The 20,623-nt window shown below is 37.8% G+C and overlaps 4 protein-coding genes across 4 annotated transcripts; 1 reads left to right on the top strand and 3 right to left on the bottom strand.

Moving 5' to 3' along the window:
• Positions 1 to 383: 383 nt before the first annotated feature.
• On the bottom strand, positions 384 to 2,277 carry LOC110676044. The gene is made up of 2 exons (XM_021842505.1): positions 1,909 to 2,277; positions 384 to 1,323 (listed from the first exon to the last, which is right to left on the bottom strand). The coding sequence occupies exons 1-2, from the start codon at positions 2,265 to 2,267 to the stop codon at positions 612 to 614; spliced, it is 1,071 nt and encodes a 356-aa protein (XP_021698197.1). The 5' UTR covers positions 2,268 to 2,277; the 3' UTR covers positions 384 to 611.
• Positions 2,278 to 6,005: 3,728 nt separating this feature from the next.
• On the top strand, positions 6,006 to 6,769 carry LOC5573683 (heat shock protein 23). The gene has a single exon (XM_001660955.2). It carries the CDS (start codon positions 6,129 to 6,131, stop codon positions 6,702 to 6,704), a length of 576 nt encoding a protein of 191 aa, XP_001661005.2. The 5' UTR covers positions 6,006 to 6,128; the 3' UTR covers positions 6,705 to 6,769.
• A 6,995-nt stretch (positions 6,770 to 13,764) lies between these two features.
• LOC110676042 (protein lethal(2)essential for life-like) lies at positions 13,765 to 14,800 on the bottom strand. The gene has a single exon (XM_021842504.1). The coding sequence runs from the start codon at positions 14,384 to 14,386 to the stop codon at positions 13,829 to 13,831; it is 558 nt and encodes a 185-aa protein (XP_021698196.1). The 5' UTR covers positions 14,387 to 14,800; the 3' UTR covers positions 13,765 to 13,828.
• A 5,087-nt stretch (positions 14,801 to 19,887) lies between these two features.
• On the bottom strand, positions 19,888 to 20,542 carry LOC5573684 (protein lethal(2)essential for life). The gene has a single exon (XM_001660956.2). It carries the CDS (start codon positions 20,507 to 20,509, stop codon positions 19,952 to 19,954), a length of 558 nt encoding a protein of 185 aa, XP_001661006.2. The 5' UTR covers positions 20,510 to 20,542; the 3' UTR covers positions 19,888 to 19,951.
• Between the last annotated feature and the right edge of the window lie 81 nt (positions 20,543 to 20,623).

Genomic DNA, 20,623 nt, shown 5'->3' with positions numbered 1-20,623 from the left:
TTACTCAATTTTCTAATGTTTTCCGTTGGTTTAAGCCCAAAAACATTTTTATTAAATTTTGTCACATCCTTTGGCTTAAACTCAAATTTTGGGTGTATTTTGTTTTCCGTGTCCCTTACGAAATGTCAGATAGGAACAACCCCAGTGGTCGAACTAAAACCCCTGTGGTGTTTTTGTCGACTAAGCGAACGTCAAACATGATCAAAAGTGTCAAGGTTCATTTATGGACCAAATTTTTAAATTAAAGTTTAAACATGATATAGCCATTATTTGAGCGGGAAAAATTGCTAGAGTAATTACAGTAACATGCTTTTTCGTGTTATTAAATAAAAACAAGATATCATTACAAATTTTAGGACCCAATTTGCCACCCGATAGTCGTAATGGTGTTAACAGTAGCACCTGTATCGACAAGAAACTCAAAGTCTTCCGTTCCAATTTTACATATTACTATTCTAGCATCATCATGTTTTCGTGGGTCATTTACGCTGCCAGTTATCAACTGTAAATAATTCATAAAAAAAAATGTTTCATTTGAAATTTTTCTTTATTGTTTTGGCATGTTTATCATAGAGACCATTCTGTGCACCCCCAAATAATCACCGATCAATCTATCTTACCTGATTGATCCTTCCAACCTCAGATTTATACATTTCGCCACCTTCAACGCGTCCTCGTTTATTCTGTAGATCGTCTTTGGTTCTTGAGAAACAAAACTCAGCGAAATGACCCTCTTTTCCACATGCGTAGCATTTGACGCGATGAGCCCTGCACTCCTTGAAGCCGTGGATTCTTCCGCATTTCGAGCAATTGCGGTTGTTAGCGCTATAGTGTCCTGATCCATTACGCATACCCACGTTACGGAACCGAACTGCACCATTCCCCTTCGAGTGTGATTCACGACGAGAACCATAGCGCATTGAACTTGATCCTGACATCTGATTGAATACTGCGTTAACAGGCTTCATCAAATTCGCTTCATTCACACCCTCTGCATTGGTGCTAGTTTCTACCTTTGCATTTAGTTTAACCTCCTCTGTTTCCAGTCGGATATAATCAAGGTGTCTACCGTGGGCCATAATCCGCTCAAGATCGTTGTGAAACACATCGCTCATTTCATAAAGCTTGGTTGCGATTTCCGGCACAGAGCGCCTGATCAGCGCCTGGGAGAATTCTTCATAACGTTGCTCAGGATCGAACTCACAAAACTTTGCCTGATTTTCCAATCGCAACACCCAGTCAACGAAAGGCTCAGAAGCAACCATTCGCATTTCTCGGAACTTCATCCTCTCCTTAGTATAGTCGCAAGTTTGATCAAAATACCTATTGCAATATAACATAAATCAATATCACACTTGATCGTCAAATCAGTGATTCCCAACCGTGAACATCAATAGCACTTTGGTCACGCATACAATAATATGTAAATACAACTGGTCAGCAGAAAATAAAAAATAAAAACGAAAAATATATCGAAATATTATTTTTTTTGAAAACTACTGGAACATTATTAAACATTTTAATAGCATAAGAGTTTAACCAATCACTCTTAAGCATATTTCAGCTGAATAAAATATTAATCAGCTACTAATATTACTGGGATTCTAAAAACATACCTCCACTAGCGGAATATTGTTCATATTATTAGTGCAAGGGTTTATTTTCAGAGTTTTATTTTTTTAAACACATATTCCCTGATTTTTTTTAAGCATATTTCAGCTGATTTTCCGTAGGTTCTCCACTAACGTTACAATTGCCCTATATCAATTATGATAATCACAAATAATTAACATGATGACACAAAATGTGAAAATTTGAAATGGTTGTACCATCCCTGTGGCGGCGGAGTAGCTAGATTTCACGGTTCGAGAAACACTTCACATATAAAAAATGATAACAATCATCTACCTGTTCAGCGCTGTGATCGTAGCGCTGTAAATATTATCCGCACCAACCAGCAAATTTTCCTGAGCTTCGATTACGCTCAGTAGGTAACTGCCGGCAAATATTTTCAATCCCGTCAGCTGCACAACGGGCTCAACTGGTTCCTTACAGGCGACGATTCGCTCAAACTGGTTCCGGAACCGTATCCACTCGGCTTTACGTTTATTCAGAGGCAATTCCCCATCAAACTGTTGAAGTGGCCATGACCCTGAAAGCCATTTCGAAGCGGCTTTTCCCCGTTTTGCTTTCACTTGTTTTGCCTTTTTCAATGCACCACGAGCACTATCCAACACAGGCATTGCCATCGCAGCTTCTTCAGCCATTTTCCCATTCTCAACATTTTCATCTTTTCCAAACGACTCTTCTGGCGATGAAATGTCGCTCTCACGCCACGATCCACTCATTTTCGTATTGTTTTCACCAAACAAAAATCTTTCTGAAATGCACTCTCTTCACAACAATGAAATTGGTTTTCGGTTTTTCCCCAGAAGATCAAAATAACTCGACCGGCTTTCAAATGTATACTCCGAAAGACACGACGCAAACAACTGAGCTGATTCACGATGAAAAATAACGGTACTCAATTCCTTTCACGCACACTGATTCATTATTCTAATTTCCATGCGTTCCATTCCAGCATAGTACACTTCACATCAAAATTGGGCAGTGCAGCCAGATTTTTTTTTTTTAATCCTTCTAATAGTTTTTTTTTAAATAATATTTTATTATTATTTTTGTTTTGTTTAATGTTTGCTTTTAATCAATTAATCATATATAATTAAGCAGTTATTTGAAACATGTTGGCCTTGGGCTTTACCCGACTCAACTGTTTATACCAGAAACTGGCATGTATAGTGTACGTTGGCCTTGGGCTGTACCCGACTCAACGGCGTAAGTTTAAGTTGGCCTTGGGCTGTACCCGACTCAACGGCGTAAGTTTTAGTTGGCCTTGGGCTTTACCCGACTCAACGGAATAACTTTTAGTTGGCCTTGGGCTTAACCCGACTCAACAGTTTTTACCTTGAGCTGTACTCGATGCAAAATTCCCATATAACTATAAGTTGATTTTGGGCTACACGCAACTCAACGGAAATAAGTATCTGTTGGCCTTGGGCTTTACCCGACTCAACGGAATTAGTTTAAAGTTGGTCTTGGGCTTAACCCGACTCAACCATTTTGACCTTGAGCTAAACTCGGTTCAAAAAACAAAACTTTCCAATGCAAAACTGGCCTTGGGCTTAACCCGACTCAGCAATGATCTTCACTAGAAGCATATAAAAATATTAACGAGGAATTTTGTGCGTTTTATTAGCACTTCCTAGTAGGTTTCAATGTTGATCTTCAGCACACACTCTTTTCTTATCAATTATGAATGATTACTCACCCACTACGGAATCATTAGCATTATCAATCCAGCGAGCTGTATAGGCAGGATCGCCAATGTGATATTCTGGAGACCACTAATTACTACACATATTTATATTATCAAAACAACCACTCTCTTTATTACGACTGTTTTCCAGCCCGTCCCAATCCATACTGTCCCAACATTCTTACACACTAAATCTAGGATACCACAAGGACTGAGACTTCTTGCAGAAAAAATAGCAATAAGTGTTTTTCTGCAAAAAATAAACAGCTAACGTTGGAAAGGTGAACGACGAACAGTGTGTTGGATATGTTGTCTGTTTGTCTGTGATAAACTTGTCTGAACAGATTATTCCGACCTTTTGTTGATTGATTATATTGTTGAATTTATTGCATAAAATTCGATACAGTGATGCCAGATATTCAAGTTATGCCAATATAGGGTGTAGTGAATAAGTGTAAATTATATCTGCATGTAAGTAAACATTTTTTCAGACTTTCTTTTGACCGTCAGGCTAAAGCAGGCTAAACGCGGCTTTCTCTGCATTTCATAGCATTAATTTCAAACCATTGGATGAACATGTTTCAGACTGCGGAAATGTGCGCGACCTAATGATTTTTAGTGTCAGAAAGGTGCAAAATTTTATATAAAACCTTCAATAACTCGAAAAGTATGAGAGATAAAAATATGCTCTTTTGGAGAAAGTTATGCGTTTTTGCAAGTAACAAATAACACTAGAACAATTGAAAATTGTACAAAATCATCCAACCAAGTTATGATGAAAAAAGTGATTTTTAGGGGTGTTCCACAAAAAACTCCACAAATGTACATGAAAATCAAAAAATATGCATACGGTGTCTTCAGCGAAGTTGTTTCTTCTAATATTACCTACAACTTTCCCGAATAAAGTTTATTTTTAAATTCATAAATACGAAAAATAAAATTTCGTTCTCACTTTTAGGTGGATTAATCACCAAATTGACACTTTCATAAAATAGCGATTATTTTATGGAAAAACTTTCCCGAAGACACTATAGTACTAAAATCATGTTTTCAAGGTCAAAACAATTTCGATCACGTTTTTTCAGCGACGGCTACAGTGTGCCACGCCTTGAACCAACTATTGCTGTGTGCGTTTGAAACGCAAATATCAAATGCGGGAACACCAAACGCGGTAAGATTTTCCACAAGAAATGCGATGTCAAAAATAGGTTTTTCTATCTAGGTCAGCGGTGATTTAGATAATCGTTGCTAGGAGTCCTTTGATTGGTTTGTGTTACCGCATTTGGAGGACATTTAGTCAAGATTTGCACCTCAAATGCAAACAGCAATATTTCTTTACGAATAATAGAAAGATTGAACAAAAAATGTTGCAAATGGCCTTAATTTAACGAAACTAGTTCAATAGTTGCTGTTAATGGTAAATTGGTTGATCAAAAGTTTTACTGTTGAAACCGTTGGTATACTATTGAATCAATCTGATGAGTATACAATCATATTTTAGTAACTATTTCGTAGAATCCATCTGTTTCGGTTTATCTCAATCTCATCGAAAATCAATGGAACCCTGAAGCTACTATAGGAAGGAGAGATTCAATACAAAAAGATTTTAAAATATTTGGTAGCACATAGACTTCTTAATAAGAACATCTTGATTATGGACTAATAATTGGAATCTACTGCAATTGTCATATAAATTAATCAGGTTTAGCTACTATCGCAACAATTCGCGAGATTTCCTAATTTTCACGCCAAATTTCGCGGAATTCACGGCTTTTGCGCAATCGCGAATTTCCATTGTCCCTAATTATTAACATTATCATTAACATTTTACAAAAAAAAGACCAAAAATACTAATGTGCTTCAGGATCGTTTCGGAGCATTCTCCCCTAGTAACTATCGAAACAAAAAAAAAGAAAAACGAAAAAAAAGAAGTAGAGATAGAAATGTCTTTTGAAGATGTAGGAGACTGTAAAACAAATACCAGTTTTGTAACACGTGTTCTTACCTGAAATTTGCGTGCACATGCAGCTGAAACAGTCGCATCCCATTGCAATGCTTTGTGTACCTGGAAAGGCGACCTCAATCTGATCCGACGTCTTAAAATAGATTCGAAAGGATCTAAGAAGATGAATTCCGTTCCGAACAGCATGACCTATTCAATGAACGAAAATTTGAATAAAACGAAGCAGATGTGTTGAAGGATACCAACTTAAATATGCAAACTATTTTATGAGTTTTCCGGGCAGAGTACCTCGTCTAAAATTTTCAAACAATTTGGAACGAATTATTGAACAAAACAATAGTAACTTATTTAAAAAAGGAGCACGTGTTTGTTCTTATATGGCATATTTATTCATGGGATTCTTTGCGCCAAAAACACTCTGTTATGAAAATTGTTCAGAATAAATAACCCTTCTAGTTAATAATTTAAACGGCATACAAACGAATCAAGCAAAGATCCAAACAATGATTCAAATGACAAAAATTGTTAGAAAATTATTTATAATTATTATTAAAACTTAAAACATGATAATACATTAATAATATATATCGTGACTACGTGACCTGATGCATATGCTTCATCGCTGCATTCATTCATTTTCTAACGAGAGCGAAAAATTTCGTCTCTGGATTCATTTTCCTTCTGAGAAAAGAGGTAGTTTCTCAAAAAGGATATTGGATACTGTACATCAGTGATCGATTGCTTCCTTTCAGTACTTTCTCTGACAGCGTGGAGTCGTTGCTGAGCTAAGCTAAGTGCGATTATATTACTTTGAATCATACGAAAACCATACATTAAATTTACAACAAAATGGCATTACTTCCTTCGATTTTGCGCGATTTGATGGGTGATTTTCTGGCCACTCCGCCGCGCATATCTCATCTGATTGAGAAAACGTTGCTGCACGATTTTTTGCCCGAGGAAGATCACCATCATTCCGCCATTGATCAACCTCACCGGCATAAGCAGCTGAAGGACGTGGAAGCGGCAAAAGCTCACCATCAGTTGATCAAGAGCTGCAAGGATGGCTTTTCGGTCAATGTCGACGTTTCCCACTTTCAACCGGAGGAGATTTCGGTCCAGCAGGAGGACGGCTGGATTAAAGTCGAGGGAAAGCACGAGGAGCGTCGCGATCATCACGGTTTTGTGTCACGACATTTTGTGCGCAAATATCGTCTGCCGGAGGGACACGATTCGGACAAGATGGTTTCAACGCTTTCATCCGACGGTATTTTGACCATTAGGGCACCAAAAGTGGCGGCGTTGGAGGATGCGCCGAAAGACGCCAAGGAGATTCCGGTGGTGCAGACGGGTAAACGTGCTAAGGCAGGTGAAGAAACCGAAGGAGCTGTCGAGGAGAGTGATGCCAAAAAAGTCAAGGTGTAAGGAGCGGGACGCTAACGGAAGTTTTGTATTCTGGTCACGGGATTCAATAAACTTTTTGAACTGAATTTATTTCGTTCTTTTAATGTGCATAGAGAAAGCAAAACTCCATATGTTTAAATTCAAGTTAACAAGTACACACTGGTTCTGGCCAAATCAATCCATCAAATTATCAGCGCAGGTTTGGGTTTCGTCTATACTAATTTTGCACAGTGTGACCAAAATGGAACTCAATGAGTGGATTTGAGCGGGAATCTGAATTTTGTCTCACACTAGTGGACGAACGAGTATGGGGATCGAAAGAGTTATCGCCAGTTCACGTGGACGTAGTAAGAGAGCCATAAGCTGTAGAACCCCCCCCCCCCCTTGCTGATAGAAAATGAAACAAAATAATAATTATTCATAACAAAGGTTAATATTCTGTTGGAACTTTAAAAAAAAAAATTTCCGGCGTTCAAATTACGAAGCAAAAATGCGCAATAATTTTTCTGGAAGTGTAACTAAAAATCAGACTTCTGCTTAAGATCATTCAAAGATTTCGTCTAAATAAATTCATTCAATGAGGATGAATAGTGGATTCTCAAAGGAATCCTTCGAAGGATTCTTTAACTTTTTTATTTTTTTATTTGGTTCTACAACAATGAACTTGAAACCTCGCCAACAATATTTCGCCAATTCACTCGGTTCATGGCCGCCTCTCTCCATCCTTCACTTCAACCCACGCTTTCCAGGTCCTGGTGCACCTGGTCAATCCACCTAGCTTGCTGCGCTCCACGCTTTCTTGTTCCGACCAGATTTGAAGCGAACTCCATCCATACAGGGCTGCTGTAGGGTTACCATATTAGCTCTCACAGAAAAGAGTACATTTTTTGAACTCTGAAAAAGAGTACTAAAGAGTACACTTAACATGTTCTGAAAATTTTGACCCGCACTTTCCCACGGTATCTCCAGAATTCCATTGATTTTCTACGAACTTTTGACAAACCGAATCAGAAAAATACAATTCAATATATACTGGAATATGACTTCATACTTATCCGATTAATCCAAAAGTCGGCTAATTATTTTAACAGTAAAACTATTAAGAAATAATCATTTTACTATTGAAATACAACTTTTTTTAAACTGGTTTCGAAAAATTTAGCCCATTTGCAACATTGGTTGTTTAAGTATTTTTATCATAAATGCTTTTTTGTGCTTGTAAAAAAACAGAGGAACTGACAAGAGTGAGAAATGGATCTGAGTTTATAAATTCATTCTAATTATTATTGAGCTGATGTTGTTAATTTTTTTCAGCCAGTTTTTGTTGAAATTCGGTGGATCACCTGTGTTATCATGGGAAAAAGGTAAATCTGATTTATTAGTGCAATCAGGATTTGGCTCAATTGAGCTGTTTAAAATTTTAATATATCTGCATATATGTTCGAAAAAACATCTCGTTCAAGCCTTGAGTAAAAATGAGAAAATATGTAATTATAAAACTTTTTGGGGGTCTATTATAAAATAAAGTCACAATTTATAATGTAGATAAAACCTAACGCTCCGGTGTTTGTAGATTACATGTGTTAAATTTCAAAATTATGTACATGGTGAATCATACACGCAAAAAAATTGTGCGGTAATAACTACCATTACCGTCAGTAATATCTGAAAAAGAGTAGCAAAAAAGAATAGTATGCAAATTTTTAAGGCAAAAAGGAGTACATGTACTCTAAAAAGAGTACGTCTGGTAATCCTAGGCTGCTGTCTGGCATTCTTGCCACATGCCCTGTCCAGCGTATCCTTCCAACTTTGGCAACCTTCTGGATATCCCCGAGATAGTCACTAAAAATTTCAGTAGTGACGACTTTCTTCGGAAGGGAAGTAAAGCCGTTGGTCCCGAGATGAACTAGCCCAGGGCTAAAAATCTCGTTAAGAAAGATAGAAAAAAAAAGAAAAAAAAACCTTCTGGATCTTGGGTTCGCCGTAGAGCTGGGCGAGCTCGTGGTTCATCCTTCGCCGACACACACCGTTCTCCTGCACGACACCGAAGATCGTCCTAAGCGCCTGGCGTTCGTAAACCCCAAGAGCATGCAGGTCCTCCTCGAGCGTTTCATGCCCGTAGAGGACTACCGGTCTTTTGAGCGTTTTGTACAACGTGCATTTGGTGCGGGGGTGAATCTTTCATTTCCGCGTTTTTTCTGGAACCCATAGTAGGCACGACTTTCACTGATGATGCGCCTTAATACTTCACGACTAACATTGTTGTCGGCCATCAGCAAGGATCCGAGGTAGACGAGCTTGTCAACCATCTTGAGAGAATCCCCAACTATCGTGACACTGCACCTAGGCGGTCCTTGTCACGCACAGTTCCGCCTACCAGCATGTAGCATGTAACCCATCTTGATGAGTTTGGCTCCGATACCATCCTTGCCAGCGGCCTTATTGTTCCCGAGTTGTTGAATGGCATCCCTAACTTCCCCCATAGTGAGAGCTGGTTGGTATAAACTGTTCGCTGTGTTTACGTAGCCATCACCTTCGCTGTCCTGACCTTTGTAGTGCTGATTCCACCTTTCGATCACCTCACGTCGGTCCGTCAAGATGCTCCTACCCTCCACATTTCAGCTCGCTGCACGAAGCCTTTGCGGGATGCGTTGAGCTTCGCATAGAACTACCACGTTTATTGGTACAGCAACTCCATCTCTCGGCATTCCAGCGTCGCCTGGCGCTTTTTTCCCGAATTAGGCAGGGTTGCTGTGTCCGTTTCAGTCTGTATAGTTCCACGTTTTGCCGCGTACCATGCTGCAGCATTGCATCCCGCGCTTCATTCTTCTCCTCGAAAACTTCCTGGCACTCTTGGTCGAACCAATTGTTTGTTAAACTCCGTTCCACGTATCTGACAATGGTTTCGTCAGTGTCGTTAATGGCTGCTTTGGCTGTCCTCCATCATTCCTCAAGAGACTCATTCGGCAACGCTGGCTCAAGATGCTGCTGTAACGAATTGGCGGCATCTGGTTGGTTCAATCGTGCTATATTGTACCGAGGCGGGCGTCGGTATCGTACATCGTTGATCACGGATAGTTTTGGGTGTAGTTTTACCATAACCAGGTAGTGGTCGGAGTAAATGTTAGCGCCACGATAGGCTGTGACGTCGGTTATTTCGAAGAAGTGACGTCCAACGATCAAAACGTGGTCGATTGCGGTTCTGTCTGCTGAGGGTATCTCCAGGTGTACCGATACGGAAGGCTGTGATGGAAATAGGTGCTACGAATTGCTATTTTCTTGGAGGTGGCGAAATCGTTCGTCAGCCGGTGGACGTTGAACCTCCCAATCATCGTTCTAAACTCCTCATCCTGGATTCTTCAACATGTTACTTAGATGGTCCAACAACAATAATCGACGATTCCAACAGGAGGTTTTACTTAAAGTATCATCGGAGATTTGTTATTAAAGTACTCTTGACGAATCCTCAAGAAGTGCCTTAATTACTGTTAGGAACTCGAGAGGTTCTTTTCAAAATCATATAGAAATCCCCAAACAAACTTGTCAAGGAAGTTCTTGAAGTCTGCCAGAAATCACAACAGGAGCTTCTAATGAAATCATTCTCAGTATTTTGGTCGACTTTCTAAAGTTTGCATTTTTTTCAATGAAAAGTTTCTGACAATTCCTCAAGTAATCTTTCCGTTCGCGGAATTGATGTTGGAATTCATGCAACTATCAAATAATCAAATTAAAAAATTGTTCAAGTCAGAATTTAAAAAAAAAATCTGAGTTATGGTTAAAGAATTATACTGAGTATTTCTCAAGAAAAGTCTCAATTTTGGACAATGTTCTTGAAAACAAAACAAAAAACGGCATATCAAGTTCTGAAAAAAGTAATATATCAGAAGGAAATACCTTAAAGTCGATTCTAGTACATGACACTGAAGACGGCCTTACAGTTGAGGTCGAAATACGCGTATCTGTCAAAGGAAACAAACTCTAGTGGAATTGAATGGTATAGTACTAAATTCGGTTTTTTCATCTACCACAAAGTGTTCTTTTGGCAAAGTGTTAAAGTATCTTGAAAAAATCTTGTGGAGGAGTTTCGAAGAACTCTTCGAAGGATGCGTGCCAGAACTCAGGAGTTATTAAAAAATAATACGCTTCTATGTTTCGTAGTTTGATTTCAAACCTTTTACACCTTCGATTGAAACATATGACTTTTTTCAGTTTATCGAAAACGAAGTAAATGTTGAAAGAAATTTGTTAATTCGCTTAATCAACGATCTGTAATACAGACTAAATCGTCAAATGGTTGTCCTGTGGGTTTCTGTACAGAAAACCTTTTAGAGTTTTGGCATACGAGAGCAAAAATTGAATATTGACCTAATGAAAATTAATACTTTCAAAAATACTGAAAATCGAATCATTTATTGAGAAACCTACATAAGTTCACTAAGAAAAGTTTTAATAAAACAAGAAATTGTTAGCGCACTAATCAAACCTAAAGAGTAAACGCCCTTAGGGCGAAAAGCCACTTCAATCAAGGTGATATGATAATCAACCAAACTTGAGTTTTCTACTTTTTGACACAAAACATAGGCTAAGAGCAGACGATTGAACCTGGGGGTGTGAACTGGAAATCAACAAGCAGCCAGGCTGCTATCAAGTCAAATTTTTCATGAAAATTATCCGAGTATGCCAAGGAGTGTGAGGTCATTACTTAATCACACTAAAAATGTTTTGCATGTTATGTGACACAAGCACTTCCAACTTTTGAAAAAAAAAAACGGAATACTTGGTCTTATTTATGAATAAGTTTATCAAAAGTCTGGTAAAATATATTTCTTCTTTCTTGGACGGTCAGAAACTATCTGATTCAGCGGACTTATTACCAGCATCAATCTGCAGTAGTTTTGTGTGAAGTATGTTAAGTATGCACCTTGAAAATGGTTTCCTGTGAGACAAGCAAACAAGCAACGGTTAGCACTGGTGGAAAAAAATATGTTCAAATTGATAGCCCAAAATGTTCGAGTTCGCACATTAAGGTGTTGCTCTAGAGTGCCAAGATTTTTGGTTAGTAGTGTCTTTAACAAAAAAAAAAAAAAAAAAAATCGATAAAACAATTAGGGGTAATCAGGGTAAAACCTCACCCGTGGATTTATCATATTTTAAGCAGATGTTCAATCAGTCTCCACCACACTCTATCTTTACTTGTCAAATTATGTGTTTCGATTGATATAACAACTGACGCTACCAATGAACTGCCAAAATAAACAACAAAATCATATTGAATACCATAGAAGAAACGGCAGTTTCAATATTTCGCTGCCGTTCTTTAACTATATCGCATGTGAAATTTTTAAAATGTCATTATTTGTTTCACGTGTACATCACCTTTCACTATTATTTCGTAGATAACACTTGAAATAGAATGTAGTTTTCGGTTTTTCGACAGCTGAAGACGCAATTGAAAAACATGTACCCACTCGATCGACACTTTCATTTGGGGTAAAATCGACACCTTATAACTTGAGGGATTATTTCTTGTCGGAAGACTTTCTCTGCAATCCATGTATGTCTTGTTTTTCAAATTCCAGTGAAATGAAGTTCAGGGATGGCGAATTTGTTAACGTGTAAAATTAGACAATATATGGCATGTCACAAGCTGTCGATAAGTATATTTTTTATTTCTTTGTTACTAGGTTTAAACTTATTTATTAGATCAATTATTTATTTATAATCCTTACATAAAAGTCAAAAGTCATGTTAAAAGAATTTTTTATGCCATGTAATGGTGATGTTTACAACGAATAAATTCCACTCAAAGTGCATGTGTCGGTTTTACCCCAAAAAGGCGTCGATCTTACCCGCACTCTAAATTGATGCACCTAAAAATGATGACATATCAATTTGATTTAAACAACCTTAATATATCATCCAGCGATCCCAAGGATTGATAGATTCAAAACCAATATGTGATTATACAAAAATTTTAGATTAGTTTAACAAGCGGAAGTATGCAAAATTTTTCAAAGCATAGGGTGCGGTTTTACCCCGATTTCCTCCATTCGTTTTTTTAAATATTAATTTAGGATAGATTTTTTATTGGGATAAATAAATACACTCGTTTTGTTTTTCAGGTTTTAAGATAAAATGAAATGTTTGGTGTGTAGATAAATTTATCGTAACTTAGGTGATGACAATATTTTTTTTTACTGAAGAGCATTTCAACTCTGCAATGGCTCCCGGACAGCATGCTTTGCTGATGGTTGAACATGCTCAGCAAGATAACAAAACTGAAGAAACGAAGGTATCCTTTCTAGGGCTAAGAGGCCGCCCATATACCACGTGGTCACTGAAAAGGGAGGAGAGAGGCTCCGGCTAAAGACTTTTTATTTGTATTGGATATTTATTATTATTATTATTTTTTGAACGAATGATCTCTACTTCTTCTTCTTCTTTTTGGCCAACTGACACCTTTTGGCATTGGTTGTAGTTTTACGTCCGCCTATTTCTGGTACTAAGCCTAAACACGAACTCTCAGGGAGGCCTCCACACACACCTGAGACCCTACATATCGAACCCATAAACACATGGGCCGGGACCAACGGCTTTACTTCGCTTCCGAAGGAAGACATGATCAGGGAATTTATGCCTCAGAAATTCCCGACCGATTGGGGTGAGAGGCAATCACGCTTACCACTAGTCACTACACCACCGACGCCGCATACAAATGATCTCGAAGGGTGGAGGAGGATTTGAAAATAAAATAATGTTCGCGTTGTTTATGGACAGCCGCAAATGACGATTAACAGAACATATTATTGAACACTATTTTAATATTGATAGAAGGATTGCATACTTTCAGTTGACTTATTATGTTAATCTTTAGTTCTGACGTTGAATTGATACTAATTGATAGAAATATATTCTATTACTCGCTCCACGTGTTCCAATTCATAACCTTGTTGATTATTCTGACCATTGCACTATCACTAATAAAATCACTACTATTATACTCTCGATTATTGAGGAATTTGGGGGAAGTCTCATAGAGTTGAATCATGAAACATTGAATTTCTTTCACAGAAAGTAAATCTTTTCAAGCTTGCAACATTTTGTATTGACAATTTTTAAATCTTCAAAATTAGTTGAAAACCTTTCTATGAGACGCCATTTCCGTTACGAATCATGTGCCTATCGCTCGTCAGATGCGCAGGCTCTCCCGTCTGCACAACTGGAATATCGCGCAGGGCCTGAGGCTCGGCAGCTGTCGTCTTTTGAACTGTAACAGTAAGCACACCATCCGATGACAGGGACGATCCGATCCGATCCAGATCGTGTCCCTCTGGAACCGTGTACCGTCGAACGAACTGTCTCATCACCACTCCGTGATCGTCTTCCTTCTCTTCGTGTTTGCCCTCGACGGTGATACAATGGCCGGAGAGCTTCACCGAAACTTCTTCTGGTTTGAATTGGGCCACATCCAGGTTAATTTCGAATTTGTCATCCGCTGCGTGCACGTTGGATCCTGTGTCTCGGATGGCGCCACTGTGATGCCATGGCCGATTATAGACGCCATGTTGTCTTCTGCGAAGTTGGTGCGCTGCCAGGGCATCCACCAGATCGTCGGTGCTTACGACCTGACCGAAGTGCTGATCCGGAAGATGGGATTTGTTCGGGGCGTCATCCCACATTTTGCGGTACAGCATTGGAGGCATTTTGTCGGATGAGATTATGGTGTACTTTTCACTGCAGCAATCGAACTGCAACTGATTTTGCCGCGAACAAGAGGAGGTCCTTTCTCCGAATTCAGGCAGCTAAGGATTTGAGACAACTGCTTATGTACCTGGTCATAGACTCATTTGGAAAAAGAAGGAGCCGCTGATGATGAACAGTTCTTATTCGAATCGCATGAACCTTTTCTCTCAGTAGAGAGGACTCTAAAAAAGAACGAAATATGTACATGAATTCTAACACAAAAAAGTTTGAGTTGGCATGTATGGACCTCGCATGTAGAACTATCTAGAGGGATGTTTAAAACTCACATCGGTCGTGGTAACTATTTAATTTTGTCTTAGAGTAAGAATGACTCTTAAGCCGAGACAAAGACTTGTGATTAACACATTAGATGTGCTATGCTTCTTCTTATACTTAGCTTTATTTTATTAGTTTACAAAATAAGAAATTAAAATTAAGTTCTACAATCCAAAACAACTATGTTCCAAAAATGGTATACTTCTTTTTTTTTAGTAAAATGCATGTGTTGATATATGTCATAATATTTTTATTGCACTTTTTCATTCATATAATTAGGTTTAACAATATATTCTCAGTAAATAACACTATTCAATTTATGTTTGCCATCCTATTCCAAACATCCGAATTATTTATAAAAACAACTCGATTGGAAATATTCTTCAACATAGTTGATTCATTTATTGCTACACACAAGTAGTAATTCCTGTACGGAGCCAATATTTGAATTTCATTGGATATTGTCGCTCAAAAGTAGTACAGGAGGTTCTGGAGTTGTTCAATGTTATGTATACTTTATAAAGATGTGTTAACTTATATTGATGTTTTTTTTTTCTAATATGGGCGCACACCGAATATGATACAATAGCTATATTTCAGCTATCTACACAAATATCACAAGACTAATGTGCATTCAATGACAGTCCACTTAGGTATTGATATACTAAGGAAGCTAAGAAACACATGTCGATGACATAATGGCATGGATACATCAGTATCAGGAACAGCAGCACCAGCTGTTTTCACACCTTTTGATCGATCGAGTAAAATGAAGTAACAAAGAAAATTAATTTGTGTTATTTAATTATCATATTGCGGTTCATTGATACAGGGCCAATCAATTTTTGGAATGTGGCTTAGCAGGAGAAAATCTCTATTGACGTTTCGAACTGGGATTTTCAAAACCTTATTTTCGATTTTCATCAAGACTTCTAAGCCACTTTCCAAATCAGTACTTTTTTAACACGAAAACTAATAATGAAATTGAAGTGAAACATAGAATTCAATCCTGTGCAGTTACTGAATTGTGTTTTAAAGTTGACACAAGCTTACATTGTATGTGTTTGATGATAACAAAACGTTCAGATCCTTGAATGAAATTGCATTGCAATTCCAAACTGGTCACAATCGCCCAGGAAGTCAATTTATGGTTGATTCAATTAACAATTGCAATCTTGTTAGGTTTTGTTGTGCGGATCTTCGAAGGGGTTTTCTGGAACAATTACTAGAAGTAATACTGGATTTAAAAAAAACCACTTGTAGAAATTATGCAAAGAAATTTACTTACATCGTTGAAAAATTTCTTCGAGCATTTTTATATGGAAGATCATTCAATATTTTTGGCAGTAAGTTATCGAAAAGTTTCTCAAGATATCATTACTGAAGTCACTGTTCGAATCTTAGAGAAGTCATTACTAATTCATTCGATTGTTTGTTTTAACTCCTTTAATAGAATCGATATACAGTCGCCTCTCCACATCTCGATATCGAGAGACCATCGAGATAGGGAGAGATCGAGAGATAGAACAAATTTTTAATGGATACTAGATTGAAAATCACTCCGTTACTAGGAGAATTGAAAACAAACAGACGTCATTTCATCGTTGCAAATTGTTCAAAATCATATAGAAATCCCCAAACAAACTTGTCAAGGAAGTTCTTGAAGTCTGCCAGAAATCACAACAGGAGCTTCTAATGAAATCATTCTCAGTATTTTGGTCGACTTTCTAAAGTTTGCATTTTTTTCAATGAAAAGTTTCTGACAATTCCTCAAGTAATCTTTCCGTTCGCGGAATTGATGTTGGAATTCATGCAACTATCAAATAATCAAATTAAAAAATTGTTCAAGTCAGAATTTAAAAAAAAAATCTGAGTTATGGTTAAAGAATTATACTGAGTATTTCTCAAGAAAAGTCTCAATTTTGGACAATGTTCTTGAAAACAAAACAAAAAACGGCATATCAAGTTCTGAAAAAAGTAATATATCAGAAGGAAATACCTTAAAGTCGATTCTAGTACATGACACTGAAGACGGCCTTACAGTTGAGGTCGAAATACGCGTATCTGTCAAAGGAAACAAACTCTAGTGGAATTGAATGGTATAGTACTAAATTCGGTTTTTTCATCTACCACAAAGTGTTCTTTTGGCAAAGTGTTAAAGTATCTTGAAAAAATCTTGTGGAGGAGTTTCGAAGAACTCTTCGAAGGATGCGTGCCAGAACTCAGGAGTTATTAAAAAATAATACGCTTCTATGTTTCGTAGTTTGATTTCAAACCTTTTACACCTTCGATTGAAACATATGACTTTTTTCAGTTTATCGAAAACGAAGTAAATGTTGAAAGAAATTTGTTAATTCGCTTAATCAACGATCTGTAATACAGACTAAATCGTCAAATGGTTGTCCTGTGGGTTTCTGTACAGAAAACCTTTTAGAGTTTTGGCATACGAGAGCAAAAATTGAATATTGACCTAATGAAAATTAATACTTTCAAAAATACTGAAAATCGAATCATTTATTGAGAAACCTACATAAGTTCACTAAGAAAAGTTTTAATAAAACAAGAAATTGTTAGCGCACTAATCAAACCTAAAGAGTAAACGCCCTTAGGGCGAAAAGCCACTTCAATCAAGGTGATATGATAATCAACCAAACTTGAGTTTTCTACTTTTTGACACAAAACATAGGCTAAGAGCAGACGATTGAACCTGGGGGTGTGAACTGGAAATCAACAAGCAGCCAGGCTGCTATCAAGTCAAATTTTTCATGAAAATTATCCGAGTATGCCAAGGAGTGTGAGGTCATTACTTAATCACACTAAAAATGTTTTGCATGTTATGTGACACAAGCACTTCCAACTTTTGAAAAAAAAAAACGGAATACTTGGTCTTATTTATGAATAAGTTTATCAAAAGTCTGGTAAAATATATTTCTTCTTTCTTGGACGGTCAGAAACTATCTGATTCAGCGGACTTATTACCAGCATCAATCTGCAGTAGTTTTGTGTGAAGTATGTTAAGTATGCACCTTGAAAATGGTTTCCTGTGAGACAAGCAAACAAGCAACGGTTAGCACTGGTGGAAAAAAATATGTTCAAATTGATAGCCCAAAATGTTCGAGTTCGCACATTAAGGTGTTGCTCTAGAGTGCCAAGATTTTTGGTTAGTAGTGTCTTTAACAAAAAAAAAAAAAAAAAAATCGATAAAACAATTAGGGGTAATCAGGGTAAAACCTCACCCGTGGATTTATCATATTTTAAGCAGATGTTCAATCAGTCTCCACCACACTCTATCTTTACTTGTCAAATTATGTGTTTCGATTGATATAACAACTGACGCTACCAATGAACTGCCAAAATAAACAACAAAATCATATTGAATACCATAGAAGAAACGGCAGTTTCAATATTTCGCTGCCGTTCTTTAACTATATCGCATGTGAAATTTTTAAAATGTCATTATTTGTTTCACGTGTACATCACCTTTCACTATTATTTCGTAGATAACACTTGAAATAGAATGTAGTTTTCGGTTTTTCGACAGCTGAAGACGCAATTGAAAAACATGTACCCACTCGATCGACACTTTCATTTGGGGTAAAATCGACACCTTATAACTTGAGGGATTATTTCTTGTCGGAAGACTTTCTCTGCAATCCATGTATGTCTTGTTTTTCAAATTCCAGTGAAATGAAGTTCAGGGATGGCGAATTTGTTAACGTGTAAAATTAGACAATATATGGCATGTCACAAGCTGTCGATAAGTATATTTTTTATTTCTTTGTTACTAGGTTTAAACTTATTTATTAGATCAATTATTTATTTATAATCCTTACATAAAAGTCAAAAGTCATGTTAAAAGAATTTTTTATGCCATGTAATGGTGATGTTTACAACGAATAAATTCCACTCAAAGTGCATGTGTCGGTTTTACCCCAAAAAGGCGTCGATCTTACCCGCACTCTAAATTGATGCACCTAAAAATGATGACATATCAATTTGATTTAAACAACCTTAATATATCATCCAGCGATCCCAAGGATTGATAGATTCAAAACCAATATGTGATTATACAAAAATTTTAGATTAGTTTAACAAGCGGAAGTATGCAAAATTTTTCAAAGCATAGGGTGCGGTTTTACCCCGATTTCCTCCATTCGTTTTTTTAAATATTAATTTAGGATAGATTTTTTATTGGGATAAATAAATACACTCGTTTTGTTTTTCAGGTTTTAAGATAAAATGAAATGTTTGGTGTGTAGATAAATTTATCGTAACTTAGGTGATGACAATATTTTTTTTTACTGAAGAGCATTTCAACTCTGCAATGGCTCCCGGACAGCATGCTTTGCTGATGGTTGAACATGCTCAGCAAGATAACAAAACTGAAGAAACGAAGGTATCCTTTCTAGGGCTAAGAGGCCGCCCATATACCACGTGGTCACTGAAAAGGGAGGAGAGAGGCTCCGGCTAAAGACTTTTTATTTGTATTGGATATTTATTATTATTATTATTTTTTGAACGAATGATCTCTACTTCTTCTTCTTCTTTTTGGCCAACTGACACCTTTTGGCATTGGTTGTAGTTTTACGTCCGCCTATTTCTGGTACTAAGCCTAAACACGAACTCTCAGGGAGGCCTCCACACACACCTGAGACCCTACATATCGAACCCATAAACACATGGGCCGGGACCAACGGCTTTACTTCGCTTCCGAAGGAAGACATGATCAGGGAATTTATGCCTCAGAAATTCCCGACCGATTGGGGTGAGAGGCAATCACGCTTACCACTAGTCACTACACCACCGACGCCGCATACAAATGATCTCGAAGGGTGGAGGAGGATTTGAAAATAAAATAATGTTCGCGTTGTTTATGGACAGCCGCAAATGACGATTAACAGAACATATTATTGAACACTATTTTAATATTGATAGAAGGATTGCATACTTTCAGTTGACTTATTATGTTAATCTTTAGTTCTGACGTTGAATTGATACTAATTGATAGAAATATATTCTATTACTCGCTCCACGTGTTCCAATTCATAACCTTGTTGATTATTCTGACCATTGCACTATCACTAATAAAATCACTACTATTATACTCTCGATTATTGAGGAATTTGGGGGAAGTCTCATAGAGTTGAATCATGAAACATTGAATTTCTTTCACAGAAAGTAAATCTTTTCAAGCTTGCAACATTTTGTATTGACAATTTTTAAATCTTCAAAATTAGTTGAAAACCTTTCTATGAGACGCCATTTCCGTTACGAATCATGTGCCTATCGCTCGTCAGATGCGCAGGCTCTCCCGTCTGCACAACTGGAATATCGCGCAGGGCCTGAGGCTCGGCAGCTGTCGTCTTTTGAACTGTAACAGTAAGCACACCATCCGATGACAGGGACGATCCGATCCGATCCAGATCGTGTCCCTCTGGAACCGTGTACCGTCGAACGAACTGTCTCATCACCACTCCGTGATCGTCTTCCTTCTCTTCGTGTTTGCCCTCGACGGTGATACAATGGCCGGAGAGCTTCACCGAAACTTCTTCTGGTTTGAATTGGGCCACATCCAGGTTAATTTCGAATTTGTCATCCGCTGCGTGCACGTTGGATCCTGTGTCTCGGATGGCGCCACTGTGATGCCATGGCCGATTATAGACGCCATGTTGTCTTCTGCGAAGTTGGTGCGCTGCCAGGGCATCCACCAGATCGTCGGTGCTTACGACCTGACCGAAGTGCTGATCCGGAAGATGGGATTTGTTCGGGGCGTCATCCCACATTTTGCGGTACAGCATTGGAGGCATTTTGTCGGATGAGATTATGGTGTACTTTTCACTGCAGCAATCGAACTGCAACTGATTTTGCCGCGAACAAGAGGAGGTCCTTTCTCCGAATTCAGGCAGCTAAGGATTTGAGAC

The sequence above is a fragment of the Aedes aegypti genome, chromosome 2, assembly GCF_002204515.2.
Source record: "Aedes aegypti strain LVP_AGWG chromosome 2, AaegL5.0 Primary Assembly, whole genome shotgun sequence".
Classification (NCBI taxonomy): Eukaryota; Metazoa; Arthropoda; class Insecta; order Diptera; family Culicidae; genus Aedes; species Aedes aegypti.
Note: the sequence above shows the minus strand (reverse complement) of the source record. Positions and strands in the feature narration are given on the sequence as shown.